The 16,855-nt window shown below is 28.5% G+C and overlaps 1 protein-coding gene across 1 annotated transcript; it reads right to left on the reverse strand.

Annotated features, from left to right (window-relative positions):
- Positions 1-10,543: 10,543 nt before the first annotated feature.
- Positions 10,544-16,636, reverse strand: LOC123296767 (ER lumen protein-retaining receptor). Its single transcript, XM_044878418.1, has 4 exons — positions 16,460-16,636; positions 12,817-13,076; positions 11,941-12,193; positions 10,544-10,987 (listed from the first exon to the last, which is right to left on the reverse strand). The coding sequence occupies exons 1-4, from the start codon at positions 16,548-16,550 to the stop codon at positions 10,953-10,955; spliced, it is 639 nt and encodes a 212-aa protein (XP_044734353.1). The 5' UTR covers positions 16,551-16,636; the 3' UTR covers positions 10,544-10,952.
- Positions 16,637-16,855: the final 219 nt, after the last annotated feature.

Raw genomic sequence — 16,855 nt, forward strand, 5'->3', positions numbered from 1 at the left:
AATCAGATAAATCCCGCCAACTGGTGATAAAAATTTGTACTATTAAACAAGAAGTGGACCGCTTCTTCAGTAGTTCCAATTTAGACCACCTGATTACTTACTATTTATCAATAAAAATGAAAAATTACAAAATTTCTCGAAAATATTACATTGTGGCTGAAACACAGCTGATAACGCATAAGCGATGAAATTCAAAACTTTCCTAATAGTTAAAATTGGTATATTTGGGCGGATATTTTTTGCAACCCATAGATTGCAACAGATAATTTTTTTTCTCTTATTGGTTTGGTAATATATAAATACATTTCGTTGAATAACTGCCTCAGTGTCTACATTTTTTAGCACTCTGTATTTTATAGTGTGCTCACAATAAATATTTCTTCTGAAAACTCCACAATCAGTAAAAATCAAACAAATTAAATCTCAACCTTTTAAAATACCCCAAGTTGATCAACCACGCAGGAGCTTCAATCATTATGTAAAGCTAACTTAAAGGGAGGGGGAGCTCAGTCATATATGACTGTGGGCGGAGGGAGGAGGCACTTCTAGGGGTTGAAAATATAAATTTTTTTTCAGAATTATGTCCTCATCTCAAATCCTGAAATTTTTGGTAATGGAAATTAAGGGTACTTTGCATATTATAGCCAATTATTTTAATTTAAAGAAAATAATTTTTAAGAATCATACAACTGTATTTTTTTTTCTTGTATAAAGCTCAAAAAATAAATTGATGAATTTGTGAACTAATATTATCGTTTTAACTTGAATCTATTATATCATAAAAAATTATATGACCTTGAGCACAAGGGCGAAAAAATTTCAAAATAGAAAAGTATGCCAAATAATGTTTTGTAAACAAAAACAAAGTTTTTCTTCTATAAACAAGTTTATCAGTTTCTTTTACGCTGTATATATATGTATAAAATGTATCAGAGTATATTATTAAGATTATCCAATATTTGTAACGCTTAAAAGTATTAAACCATCAGGTTAAACAAAATTTTGGTATAGGTGTTCATAAAATCACCTAATTGACTCAAAAAAGAAAAGAGATATCGAACTGAATTTTTTATAACGTGCTCAGGGCGTAAATGGTGACTTCGAGTTTGTAAACAAGCAATATAGGTCAATTCACAGATTATTAAGTTTATTACAAATGTTGTCCAAAAAGCTCTAAGGAGTAACACACTAAAGTGAACTATTTAAAAAAAAATGGTGGGAATTATATATTATTTGAATTATTCCTATTCAGTTTATCATTTTATTGATTTTTGTATATATTTTTCTTTTGATAAAATAAAGTGAGGTTTTTTAAATAAAATCACGATTATTTATAAAACATCGATTTATTCCAGTGTTTAAATTATATTAACATATTTTTAAAAAAAATCGTAACGTAGAAGCTGTGTTAACTAAGCGAATTCCCTCAGGCATTGGAAAATAACACATTTTTCTTGAAATCTTGCATTTTTAATTTTTAAGAATTTTTAGTTCGTAAACTAAGCGCCTGGAGAAAAAAATCACGAGAGTACCTTTCTGCTTAAAACTGATCAATAAACAAAATATTTTTTATTTTGAAAAAATTCAATGAACATTTAAAGAAATTTTTTCAAAATTCCATCACCAGTACAAAAGTTATAGCTCCATTTCCTTCGAAAATTCGCTAATAACCACACACCTAAAACGACCTAAACACTATAATGCACTAAATAATCGACAGAATGAAATAATGACATAGGGAATGGACGAAACAAAACAAATCGTTTAAAAATATTTCAAATAAACAATTTTTTTCATAGTATTTTTATTGTTAAAAATGCGTAATTTTTGAGTTACAGGCTCTACTCGACCTATATTTTCATAAAAAATTATCAAAAAGCATTTGTTTTTCATGAAAAAGGTCTATTGGAACTTTATTATGAGTCACTTTACATAGAATATTATGCAGATGTGTATGCTGATTAAATTTTATATTACAAATATCACATAAAAAATGGTTTTTCTCCACTGTGCATTCGTTTATGCTTAACTAAAACATGCTTATAATTAAATGATTTATTACAAGTATCACATGAAAATGGTTTATCTCCACTATGAATACGTTTATGCGATACGAAATGAGTTTGCTGAATAAATCTTTTATTACAAATATCACATGAAAACGGTTTTTCTCCACTATGAATAAGTTTATGTTTAACTAAAGAATCTTGTGCAGTAAATGTTTTATTACAAATGTCACATGAAAACGGTTTTTCTCCACTATGAATTATTTTATGTCGAACTAAATGAATTTTCTGATTAAATGTTTTATTACAAACATCACATGAAAATAATTTTTCTTCACTATGGATTCGTTTATGTAGAACTAAAACATGCTTATAATTAAATGTTTTATTACAAATATCACATGAAAATGGTTTTTCTCCGGTATGAATCCGTTGATGGTCAACTAAATGATGTTTCTGATTAAATGTTTTATTACAAATATCACAAGTAAATCGTTTTTCTCCACTATGAATTGTTTTATGTCGAGCTAAATGTGTTTTCTGATTAAATTTTTTATTACAAATATCACATGAAAATGGTTTTTCTCCACTATGAATTCGTTTATGGTCAATTAAATAAGGTTTCCGAGTGAATGTTTTATTACAAATATCACATGAAAATGGTTTTTCTTCATGTAATACTTTTTCAAGTTTAACATTTTCGTAATTTATTGTGCATAACTGTTCATCGTTTTCACAAACAGGTTCATGTTTAACGCTTACAAAAGTTATAACACTTTCACTATCAATATTATTACTGCATTCTCCAACGTTTTCATTTTTAATTCGTCCATCTTCCATGGTAACTTTGTCATTTAATGTTTCATTTTTTATAATTAATTCTGTGTGTAATTCGTTTTCAAGTTTAATGTTTTCTTCTTTGATTAAAAAGCATTTATTTATATTATCAAATGAATTATTTGCCATTTTGTTAACCATTCTATTTCACAAACACAAATTATATTATTGCAGCAGATTCATTCAGCTCGGCTGTCGATACCAACTGTGAAATAATTAAATGTTACTAGATTTAAATTTAATATTATTTAATTTCACTGCACATTACTCAAAATTGAATATTGATAAATGGCACATTACTCAATTGACTATTGGTAGTCTGGTTGACTAAATTGTAACTACTGATAACGGGTCCACTTCTTTTATAATTGGTACAAATTACTATCGCCAGTTGGCGGGATTTATCTTATTTGAATTTGAATACTTTGATTGGCCTTTAAAAATGCTAAGTACAAGTATTGTCATCTGGTAGTCTAAATTGGTACTAGTAAAAACGGGCCCACTTCCTGTTTTAATTCGTACGAATTATTATCGACAGTTGGCGGATTGCAACTTCCACTTATCAATATTTATATAAACCCTCTAATTTTGAGTCATATTTTTTCATTTTTCGTGGAAGTTATTCGTTTATATTAGCCCTTATACCAAGTGTGAAAACCACGATATGGTATGAAATGTGTCGAAGATACATTAAATTTGACCAATTGTTTGAAAAGTATGATGCAAAATTAGTGGGGTTACATACTTGAATGCTCAAAATTGGACAAAGTTAGCGGGTGGTGGAGCAAAATCAAATATTTTGGATTTTTATGACGTAATAAAGTTCAAAAAGTCAATTTTTTTTTTGATATTTTGGCCAAATTTTTTTATCTTAGAAAATAGGATTATAAAATATAACAATTACTTTTATTTACTTAACTTTTTATTTCAGAACTGAAATAATAAATGAACACACTATAATTTTCCATTTTTTATAAACAATAAAATTAAAAGATTGATTGATGTATGAATTTATTAATTTTTATCTCAAGTAGCTTCTATAATAAAGGACACATAAACAGAAAGCTAGTTTTTAAAAAATAATATTGCAACTTAAATTTTATTTTCGATTTTTTATAAAAATTTATTAGCATCTGTAAGTTAAAACGAAACATTTATACACTTTTTTTTACTTGAAACATATTTGAGATCGAATTATTAATTGTTACTTGAACTATAAAGCAGTTATATCCAAAAATTCGTTTTTTTCGTTTTTCTCGAATTGTGGAACTGATTATTTTGTGCACCGTATCCGCGGTACTTGAAACTTAAACTTTCTAGAAAAAAATTTCTTTAAATAAATTTGGGAAATAAATTAGCACGTAATATAAAATTAAATTTAAAGATTACATTTAAGATTTTAAGCTAAAAATCGCCATAATTTTCATTGAAGGACGGTTCTGTTGTCTAAGCTACTATTTCCACAATAAGATATCTAAGGGGCGATAATTTAATTGGCTTTGAATGTAACAAAATACTAAAATTTACCACCCTAATTTCGAAGTACTCTTAAAACGAATTAGTAAAAATTAATGAAAAAAGTAATCCAAATTTAATAAATAGTTTTTTAGTACATAATTTGACGATAAATTAACTAACGCATTCCCAATGTTTCGATTTTATTTAATTCATCAGACACTATAAAAACAATATAAGTAGACTTTCATTAAATTTGAACATGACAATCAATCCAAGTAATCCAAGTAATTGATTCAAGTAAATTAAATGTGTTTTAACTTACATAACTCGTTTTTAATTAATTATTTAACTGTGTATTATTAATTAATATATTATTTAATTCTAAAAACTATTCATTGAATAGTTTAATTTAATAATGTTTTTCTTTTATTGATAAAAATAATTACATTTATTATTCTAAAAATGTATCAAAATATGTGTTTTTTTTTCTTAAAAAAAATTTAATAGTCTTCCCTTTCCAAAACTTGAAAATCTATGACCTTCTCAAGCAAACAAAATTGGGAAGAAAAATTTTTTTGCCAATTGCATAAAAGAATGTAATGAATAATAAAATGGATGAATTTTATGGCGTAGTTTTTTTTAAGACGAAAAACTGAATTTATTGTATTGAACTTCATAACTTTGATTCAAGTCTTGATTCGTTTAAAAATAACTATTTTGTACACATGTGTAAAACAAATTGTTTTGTACATGGTTATCTTTAAACTTGAAAAAAAATTTAAAACAATGTGTTTGTTCAACAGAAAAAGGTGGAAAACAGCGTGTTCGCTTTCATTATGGAAGGTAGAGGTAAGGAGGACAATCTTAAATGGGGATCAAAGTAAACTAGTGTCCATAATAACAGTTCTAAAATTGACCAGAATGGCGTTTGAATAACAAAAGATGTTTAATGTGAACTTTTCTATCTTTCTCTAACAACTCGGTTAGAACTTTATCTTACTCTTAGTACGTTTTGTTTTATGTGTACTTCTCTATTTTTCTCTAACAACATTTGTATATTTTTATCTTATTCTTATTACTTTCTTTTAAAACTTACACTTCTGCTACACCAACGCTACCAATTTTTTGCTTTTCATGGACACATTTTTATATACAGAGATGATTCTCCTTATCTCCACCCTCCATAGTTTACAAGAGCGGCTACAGACATGCGCACAACAACAATTCTGTCGTAACAAAATAAAACAGCGACCGCTTAATTTTTGTACGGTCGCATAAAAGCGAATACGCTGTTAATCGCCTATTTTTGACTAAACACAGGTTCATTTCAATTTCTTTATTCTAGAATTTAATCTCTGCCAGCAAGCTTTCTTTGACTTATTAACGAATTTTGAAAACGTCAATGGCAATTTGCCCCAAAATCAATTAAATGGATCAATACTTGAACCAGAGCTATTTTAAGTCGACGACTACAATCAATTTATATGAGATGATGCGTGTGTTTTTAACAATTTTCATAAACTTCAATTCAAATTTCAAAGGTGATTTTATGAATAATTCAAAAATTGAAGATTATTTTTTTAAGGAATGTTTAAATAATGTGTTTGAATTGAAACCGGAAACCAGAGATATGCAAAACGTTATTGATTAAGAAGTGTTTCAAAACCTCAATCACAAATTCACCACTAGTTGTAAATTATCAAAAGTAGCGGAATGAACTTTTGTCTAATTGTACACAATTGTGTATTATTAATCGCAGCCTCAATTGAATTATTCATAATTCACCTTCTCTCCTTACAATTATTCAAAAATATATTAATTAAATTGACTTAAGTTTAAAATTTTTTTTTAAAAATTCGTGCTGAGTTGAATGCATACCAAAATAAAAAACATAATAGAAATTTTTATCACATATTACGTTGAAAAAACGTACATTTTTGTAAACCCAAATTAACTGAAATATACCTTTTGATTTATTCCTAAGTCCTACACGGCTAATTGGGAGATCTATTTACTACCGTTATTCCAAGGTTTATTTAAAATGTGATAAAAATCATTAACCGTGGAAAGAGAATTTTCCGATGAGAGACGTGAAACATTATAATTTAACAAGGTGGTCACATGATTTTTTTTAATGAGCGATTTCTAAACACTACTTTAAAAACTTTATTTTGTATCGATTTTCTCGAATGTCAATTAGTTTGAAATACTTTTTCAGGGTCACACAAGTCGCCTTTTTTGCTGTCCATAAAACATCAGCTAAACTAACAATGACACGGTCCATAACTCTTTTGTATAAAGACCCTCTTTGACCCTCTTCGAAACACCCCTTTCTCGCTTTTTGCGTAAGTTTCAATCTCATTTTTCAGAATAATAAAATGTTGTGAGAATAGAATCAGTTACACTAAAACTCACAGTTTATTATAAAAATGAACACATTTAAGATTTTGATATTTTAATAAAGAATACAAATTTTATAAAATAAGATTCAAAATAAACGCAAAAGTTGAACCATTCTAAGTGATATTACTATAACATTACATGTAATTAACATATAATGTTATAGCTATAACAGTTAGAATGGTTCAAATTTTGACATTTGAACAGCTGAAATCGTAATTTACGCATTCTCCGTTCTTTTACGATGTTGACCATACATTACTCTCCAACTATTTGCATACGTATTTTATGGACAGCCCCCTTACCAGGATGAATAGTGGTTTCTATATATTCAAAGTTGTAACAGAAGTAATAAATTTTAGAAAATAATAATGTAATTGGGATCTGTGGGAATCCAGAACTGATCCCTCTCCTAAATAAAATTTTTGAATGATATTTTAATATATTAAACTTTCAACGATACGACAATTTTTCAAGGTTGCCTTCCAAATGATTTTTAAATTTGCTGAATATTTAATACAAAAAAATTTTTAACAAACTAATTAACATTACTAATAATATACATTTCAAGCACGTAGCCCAAAAACAGAAGTTAAGAAACTCTTCTCGAAACATTTTTATAAATTTTTAAGATTTTGCTGCAAACGATGCCTGTGGCTGCGAGCTTAATACGTAGCTAAAACTATAATCTATGCCTTTAAAATAGTGTGAGACTTTCTAGACTTTCTCTTTCAAAAAAAACAAAACATTTAAAATTTAAAAATTTGTATAAACAATGCATGCAAAAACATGAGACTTGAACTAAAAATTAGTGCACTAATAAAAATAAAAAATACATTTATTTTTTACATAATGAATACAAAAGAAAATGTATGAAAATAATTTTCATGATAATTATATTAAGAACAACAAAAGTTATATTTATTTATGACTCTGTCTAAAATTTCAACTTTGTGAGGTCGCTATTTAAAATTAAGATAGTAGTCTAGGCCACAAAGACCTGAAGTCAGTAGTAGTGATTGTTCTTCGTCTCTAGCTAGAGAAAGTAGAGTAAAATGTACATTTAATTCTAAGCCTCTGTCGTTTAATGTTACGTTACTTTAAGCTCAAAGTGTACCCTAAATCAAGCGCAATGAGAATTTGTTACTTGCGTCCATAAACTACGTGGCTAAATTCTAGCCTCTTTGTAAAAATTTGAAACAATTTTATTTTCATTATAGCGAAAAAAAGCCAGAAAATTACATAGCTTGACTTCATTGCCACAACTCCCCTCAAGCTTTTAAACTAAAGAAAATACTACTCAATTCCGAACAACTTCATTCTCGTAATTATTTTTTCACGTGTTGAATTATCCTTAATTAAGTTGCAGTTGTTAATAACTAGGAATTATAAGAATTAGGTTTTAATAACGTCTCCACAACGATGAAATTTTAGCCTATATAGTCTCTATATTTTTTCGTTTTTAGTAGTTTTTTGGTATTTTTTTTATTTAATAAAAACATTTTTTATAAATTGTATAAATCATACATATTTTAAATAATATACGTGATTTCCGTTTTTTAAATACGTTTATTTTAAACAGGGCCGGATATAAAGTCATTGACATCTTGAATCAAAATAACCATAATAGAAGTAATTTATTATATTATCTACCTTTGGAGGAATTGTTAAGATGTCTCAAGTAAAAAATGTCCGCGTAACTTTCAAAATCCGAACCTGAATTTTTTAAATACTTATATAGTGTTTTTTTTTTAAATAGGTATATGTGTAAAGAATTATGACGGAAGTATAAATTGGGGAACAAATAAGACAAAAAATATTACAATTTGCCTCAAGTCTGTAAGTGAACGTAAATTTCATCCAGAGGCGGATTATCCGTAAGGCAAAGTAGGCACGTTCGGGGAAGTTTTTAAATAAACATTAATTGTATAAGTATACAAAAAATTCCAGTCCGTTGATATTGACATTTGTTTAGTAATTTAAATGTATGATGTCTATAATTCATATAATTTCTGCAGAAAGGGAAAATTTTAATAAAAATTAACAGCAAAACTTGAAACTCTCAATAGTCAAAGAATATGAAAAGGAAACAAAAAGGGTACGGAAAAGAAGCTCACAGCAGATGAATCTGCCGAAGACATTATTTCTTAATTATCTGGTCGAGAAACATTCAGAGTGACAGTATATCTAGTAATGATATATAGACAGACTTGTGATTGAACTTCAAAAAAGGCGAGAATTGTACAACAATTTTTACAGCAATTTTTCATTTTTAAGCAATTTGATTAATTAGAACATCGAAGAAGTTCAAAATAGAGCAAATATGTTAATAACAATGTATTCTGGTGATTTAGAAAAGTGCTTGTTTTATGAATGTATTCATTCATCTACGCTCTTATTTACTCCGATACCTCGGCAGTACTCCGAGGAGTCGGAGTCGAGGAGTCGGAGAACTGCCCTGAAATGGGGCAATTGTAATATTTTTTGAAATATTTAGAAGTGAGATATGAAGTTTAGTTTTTTATAAACTCGAAAAAAAAAAATTGTCGGCTTAGTTTGTGTGGGCATAATATTTGTAGATTCAATTTTAATAAGAAATTCCTGCCAAGGACTCTTAAATTATGTGCGTTCGAATATTTCAATGAAGTTAATATTTTTAGGATAGAAGAAGATAAAAATACGTTAAAACAATCATTTTTTAATTACAAGATCATTTTTGTACAAAAAATTGAAAAGTTTGCCGAATATTTTGGTTTTTCGACCAAGTAAAGCTGGGAACAGTCAAAATTGGTTATAGCGTACATACCGATTATTAACAACATAAGATAAGGCTTTAACAGCCTTTTTTTGAAGTACAAAAATAATATTTCTTCGAGGAAAAATAAAAGCATGGTCATCATCAAACTTAAGCTTGGTGCCCTAGTTTGTCTTTTGACTGGGCTTTCATTTTTTTCCATAAAAACTGTGAAAATTTCGGACTTTTTTTTTCAGATTTTGGCGATTATAATTCTAAAGGGTTAGTTTTTGAAGTACCTTTTTAAGATGTTTTTAAAGTAGGCTAAATTTGCTACAATATGAGACTAGAATGGTCTCTGTTGACTTAATAATTTCCGAGATAAAGCATTTCAAAGTTGATCGTTTTTTCGAACTTCGCAATTTTTTGCAATATTCTGTTATTCCAAATGAATTTTGACCCCGAGCAACACTAGCACACTCCGTCTGAGGTAAGTAAAAACTACACCCCGCTAGAGTAGCTCGAGTGACGTTTGAAATATTGTAAAAAATTTCGAAGTTAAAAAAGATGTTTTGAAAAGCTTCATCTCGGAAACTATTGGGTCTACAGAGACGATTCTAGTATCATGTGGTAGAAAATTTAGTCTACTTTAAAAATATCTTGAAAAGGTATTGCCGAAAACTAGCCCTTTAGGGTTTTAATCGACAAAATCTAAAAAAAATCAGAATTTTTCAAGGTTTTTTCGATTTTTGACAAAGTTTCATTCGGCACTCGAGGTCACAAACTTGGATTATTCATTAGACCAACACCAACATCATAAACATTTTTGCTTAAAATCAGAACTATCGAATTTGACGCAAACTATCCAGTATTTTCAGAATTATTGGCATTTCTTTCTTTCCAGAATATTCCAGATTATATCGTCTATAACAAATATCGAGTATAATTATACGGTCCGTTCAATGTTGTTATAACCGATTTTGACTGTAAGTTAGTACCAAAAAGAAAATTTTGAAAAAAAACTCGAATGTTTAGTTTTTTTATAAGATTCGTAGATTTATTTATAATAATAAAAATAAAAAACAATTACATTTTTAAATTACACACATCATTGTTGCAAGAAATTACAAATATTATTGGGTTTTTTTAAACAATGAAAAACTAAACCGACAAAATATCGTTTTAAAATACAGGGGTGAGCCAAAAGTTGAAATAATTTGAAAACCCATTGAAAAAATTAATCGAATCTTGTTAACTCCTTTCTTCAGATAATTATTAACAATTAGGTACCTTCTTTACAATGAGTCGTAGAAACTTTTAGCCCATCCCGCGTAAATGTTGTTAAATACTTTTTTTTTTATTTTTTGTGTAATATACCTTTGATCTCGATTTCGTTGAAATAAGTTTTTCTAATAAAATGGAGAACTTCTTCTTTTGTTTTGTTTTTGTAAAATAAATATTTTCTAGCAATATTTTATTTGTAGATTTGTGTAGGTGGTTTGATTTTGTAGAATTTTTTAAGCTGGTAATTGTAATTTCTTTCCTTTAAGAACTGCAAAAAACAAGTTGAAAATTTTTTAGTTAAGGTAGGACGAGTGCCAAGGCAATTTTAGACTTAGGGTTGAAATTATTTATACCTTTTTTTCAATTTTGATTATGAATTTTGTTTAAAGTGTAGATGAAAAATAAGAATAAAATTTTTCGATATCTGCTCTGTTTTCGAAATAATAACAAAAAGGGGGGTACGTCAAGTGGGCCCCTAGCACCTAGACCAAGAGTCCTCTGTGCCCCCCTTGAGAACAACCTGTTAACCAAAGACCAGACGTCTTCGGGTTAAAGACGCTATTAAAATCAGATGAGGCTATAGAATTCTGTCGAGGCAAGACGCCACGCAAAAAAACCCATTGCTTCTCCGTCGGGATGTCTCCCAGGATTGATGAATCCGAACATTCTAAGTCTAACGCCCTGCAGATTTCTGCAGATGCAAATAACATGTATGGAGATTTTGTCATCTTCCATACAAGTGGGATCATTAGAGATCCCCATGTTATGAGGATAGTTTTTGAAAAATGCATATCTCGGTTTTTTAATTTTCTAGAGTAATTTCAAAAAAAAAAAAACACGAAAATCTAGATCATTCAGAAATCGCTGTTTGTATGAGATTTTGGACGATATCTCAGAAAGCACGTCAAACTAATTCGATTCTTGTACTTCGTGGCTCAAAATTACCTTATGTACTGAGTTTTATCGAAGTTGGAAATAACAATTTTCTTAAGGGGTAATGAAAAATAGAAAAAATTCTAAACTTTATGCTTCGAATTTGATGAAACTTGGGATGTAAAGTAATTTTGACCCATTGAATAAAAAAAATCGTGTATATTTAAGGATTGGGACAATAGCATTTCAGATATCGCTAAAAATCCTGTACGAGTTGATGGTTTATTAGAAACGATTCGTTGATATTGAGACATTACATTTTAAAAGTTGTTGGTAAATAAATCTTACCTTTTGTAATATACAAATAGAAGAAATCACAATATAGAACAGTTTGTACAGCTCCAGCAACAATTGCAATTAAATCATAATGATCTTCAGCCAAATATCGATAGACCCAATTCAATAAATACAATGCTCTATACGATCCTAACGCAAATAAATAATGCGACGTTATACTTTCTGCTTCGCCCGTCTTACTAACCAAAAATAATTGTGGCAATATAGCAACACTCTCCAAATAAATACTGAATGTCCATAAAATCTACAAAACAAAACCAAGTTTTTAAACACCCTGTAAATAGTAAGATCTATTAAGATTACACAAAAAGAAATTTATTTATTTGCTAACTTCGCTCAAAACCGTGTTAACCATTAGACAGAGTAGACAACTTTCTAAGGGTCCCACGAAAGGTAAAAAATACGAAAACTATAAAAAAGGCATCGTTTGATTTGCATATTGCCTAAAAAACAATAAACAACAAATTTCGTAGAAAAGTGGTGAAAAAAATCAAAAGTCCTTAAATTAATATTAGAAGAACATGTATTAAAAATAGTAATTATATGTCTAGAGTATTAGGAGAGCATCTGTAAAAACTAAAATGTTTGACTAACAAACTTATGATATTTTTTCGTTAAAATTATTTGTGTAGCGTGTTTTTTTCTAAGCGGTACATTATTAGACCGGGAGTATATTTTTCGTCAAACATAGACATAATAAGCTTGAAAATGAGAGGTGAATTATGGAATTTGATAAAGGAATAAGGAAGATAAGGGTAGGACAGAAAAAAAACTTGCTAGAGCATTAATATATAAGATGTTCGACGTTATTCTTAAAATCTCTGGGCTCTTAAAACTAATCGCATAATTGATTTATTAAATACATACCTCAAGTACTGTAAATTCATGATTAATAAGTAATGCTAATACAAATGCGGGTGCAATTAAAAATTCAATACGAAATGTATCATGATTACGATCATATGTGGCTTTAAATCGCATGTAAATCAAATATAGTGTAGCTATCGATGCAGCGATAAATACCAATTTCATAATTGTATTATATAAGGATACATATGTTGTCACTAAATCCAAGTATCGAGTTATGTATACCAATGCGAATAATATTTGACTTTTGCCAGATATACCTGCGAAAAAAAAATAATTAAAAAACTATTCAAGTAAATACAATAAAAATAGATCTAGAACCAGGGGTAGTATTTGAAAGTCTTTTTATTGCGGCTGGAAATTAGGAAAGTTGTTGTCAAAGTCGTACTTAACAATTTTAAAATTTTCTTAGTCGGGGATTTCTTTTTCTCGGGGGGGTTGGGAAAATGATATTTCATTCACAACGATATTCAAATAAGAATACTGTAAAAATTCTGGTTCTCAGGACAAAGTCCCCAGAAATTGTTTCGATTAATTATTAAATCAAATCTATTTCGTTTCATTTAATCCTAGACGGTTTAAGTTAGGAATTTTATGGTTCATGATTCAAGAAACATGCGCAGTCGCATGTAACGTCTCATGACGTCACAACAAAGATGAAATATTTAAATCACATTGAATTCGAATAAAATATCGTGAAGTTATTGACTCAACAAAAGGTTTCTTCTCTGAAGAAAAATATTCAAATCCTTGTGTCACTTGGCTTAAGAGTCAAGCGCAGTTCGTCGTATTCAAATGTACACGTGATTCTAAACAAACTAAAATCGTTTGTGCTCCAGTGACCATTTTTAACAATGAAGATAATTGAATAAAATGATAATATTGTTCGAATTCGAAAGATGTCGAATAATAATTTTTTTAATACCCCCTCCCCTCCCCTCTTACTCTTATTAAATAATCAAAATTTTGCATCCGACACCGCTAAAAATGCAGTTTTAAAATATACATTGAGTTAGGTTCAGAATACATGTAATATAGTGCCTTGTATACGCAGTCTTACCCTATTTTCATGACATATTTACTTTTTTTCCCTTTTATATAAGTACGTGTTTTTTATTTCAACAAATTTATCAATTTTGAGAAATTATACTACATCTTTTGATAAAAAAATATGTACTTTTTTTTAAATAATGCATATGTCCTTGGCGCTTGGCACGAGATGCAGGAAAATTAAAAATCTTAGCCTTGTGTACACTTGAAATGCTTTTTATGATTTGACAAAAATATTTTTCTTTAAAGTTTATATCAACTTGCTGTTAAATTTTCGGAAACCTTAGCTAGTAATACAGTGAATAAGGCGGAAAAAAGTGACGATAGTAGACAAGTTGAGAAACCGATTTTAATGGATGTTTTTGAACTTTTGTAACGTGTTTATAGGATTCCAAGGAACATTCAGCCAACTTACCCTACCCATAGAGGGGCATAGAGCTTCAGCGGAGAGCATATGCGACTCAAAATTTTTTTGAAATGTTTTTGGCATAAAATTCTCATATACATAGTAGGTATTTTTGGACGTTGAATACGAATCTGATGTTAGAATACACGAATTCTGTCACGTATGCCGAAAATCGTGCAATTTTTAGCCAAGAATTTTACTTTTTCGGAACAAAACGGTACAATAAAACACACACACAATATTTTTTGACACAAAAAATATTAATTATTGCCGTTGGAAATACTAAATTTTACATTTACACAATTATATCAATCAAGGTATTAGTAGTTTTTAGAGATTATGTTAAAAAAATAATTAATGTTTAGTTACTGGCACTAGTTCGTGTAATCTGACATCGGATTCGTAATCAACGACCAAAAATATCTCCAAGTTCATGGTATATGGATCATAAATACTTAGTTTAGCGTTTTTGTGCCAACATATTTTATTAAAATCGGTGCTGTTTCCCTTACTTTTCCTTAGATCCCGGCTTATTAACTGTACTAGAAACGAAACGAGGGGGGAATTCAATGTTAATTTTATATTAAGTTACATTTTATCCAGTCATCCCTCAAAAAAAAATCTAGTCAAAACTTTTTTTTTTGAAAACTCAAGCGATTTAAGAATACAGAGAATACAAATTACAAATGCGTAAATGTAAAGAAAAAAGAGGTATTTTCATGTTTATTTATTATTTTACGAAGTAAGTAATTTTTGCTTAAATCGTTGAGGAAAATGTGGGTTAAGTTCATAAAATAGAACACGCTACCTAAGGGCTAAATTTAAGGGCACACTATATTTAAAATTTATTGTTTTTCATCAATTTCCAAAAATATTAATAATTCGTTTGTTATTTTAATTTGTTAAATAAAAATAGCATAATCATCAAAAAGTATTTTATTTTTTGATCGAACAAGCAAATTTTCTTATATTTTCATAATAGTTAGACAAAATTTAAAGAGAATATAATATATAATTTAGCATAGAAAAACACGCTTTTCACATATGAGACCATATCTATTAAATCGCTTTCTATGTGTTCTAATCCAATTTTCTATTTTCTGGGGCAATTTATTCTATATATAATAAATTTCATTCAATTCGGATTCAAAACTTTTTTTATAATACTATTTTTAACAAAATTTGTAAGCCCTAAAAGAAATATAGCGCTGCCAAATCAAAATTTCAAATAAACCAGAGATCATACCCCTAATACCGAAGATTACCACCTTTTTTTTTGGTCTTCGTACATATACCAAGAATAAATTATGCAATTAAAAAATTTTTTTTTAAATTCTAGACAAATAATTTATGTTATTACAGTATTTATTAAAAAACTATATAAATAAATAAAATTAACTCTAGTTTTTAGAAAATCATACTTTTTTAACATGCTGCTACCATAGATTATTGCGAAAATGGCCAAACAACCGGAGACTGGAGAAACGCTTCGAAAACCGGAGATTTTGGCCCAACACCTGAGAGGTGGCATTCCTAATGAAATTACGAAATTGTGATCATTTGATGATTTGGCGAACGATGCAGTACATACCCAAATTTCTGGTTGATTTAACTTTAAACTATTTTAAAATTATAAAAACTAAGCGAGATTAAAACTTTTTTGACTAATGAATAAAAAATTACTCCGAAAATTAGAAATAAATTATTTCTACATCTATGTACAGAATTCAATTATGCGTTTGCTTATGAATTTAGAATGAGCCCGAAAACCTCAATAACACTTGGTGGCAAAACTTTTAATATAAATCACCATTTTTATAAAATAAAATTTAAGAATTTGGTTAATAAACGCCGGTATATCATAAATTAATAACAACTCAGCAATTCTCATGCCAAAACCTACGAAAAATCTTATCACAAATCAAAATATGGAAGGTTATATGAAATAAATGTTATGGGAGGTCTCCGTTTAAGAAATATATACATATATAATTAACATAAAAATGCAAATTGAAGAAAAAAATATCGTGTATTTAAGTTAGAAGCATGAATAAGATTGATCATAAATTTTTTGCCTATTTGGCATATCCACCATTGCTAAGTCATTTTTCAACAACAAATGACAAAACCACCGGTGGTCAGCAAACATACACACGAAAGTTGAAAAATTCAATATGAAAAACATACCAGCACATGATCGAGTCTTCCATATTTTTAAAAGTAATATAATAATTGCCAATAAATGTGATAAATCACCAGTTAGACGAAAAATATTCATTTTCGTCGAATGATTGTTTTAAATTACACGCACTCTACACCCTTCTCTTGCTACTTGATGTGACAATGTGACGTGGCTCATTTCTAACATTAAGTGAAGATGGCACTCACATTCGTATCGTGGCTATTTGGAGTACAGCTATTTTTAAAAGAGTAATGAATTGTTCATTTGCTTTCAAAGCAGTAAATTTTAGATGATGTGTTCAATAAAAATGCAAAATTTATCCAATTTGATAATAATAATAAAATATTAACTAATTCATCATTAAAAAATCTCTCCTTATTCGTTTACATGGTAATAATAGC

Source organism: Chrysoperla carnea, chromosome 3, assembly GCF_905475395.1.
Source record: "Chrysoperla carnea chromosome 3, inChrCarn1.1, whole genome shotgun sequence".
Lineage (NCBI taxonomy): Eukaryota > Metazoa > Arthropoda > Insecta > Neuroptera > Chrysopidae > Chrysoperla > Chrysoperla carnea.

Coding starts and splice junctions, on each gene's coding strand:
- LOC123296767 (XM_044878418.1), bottom strand. CDS start 16,550: ATGAATATTTTTCGTCTAACTGGTGATTTATCACATTTATTGGCAATT. Junction 12,194..12,816: donor ATGAATTTACAGTACTTGAG/GTATGTATTTAA, acceptor TTTGTTTTGTAG/ATTTTATGGACATTCAGTAT. Junction 10,988..11,940: donor CTATTTGTATATTACAAAAG/GTAAGATTTATT, acceptor TGTTTTTTGCAG/TTCTTAAAGGAAAGAAATTA.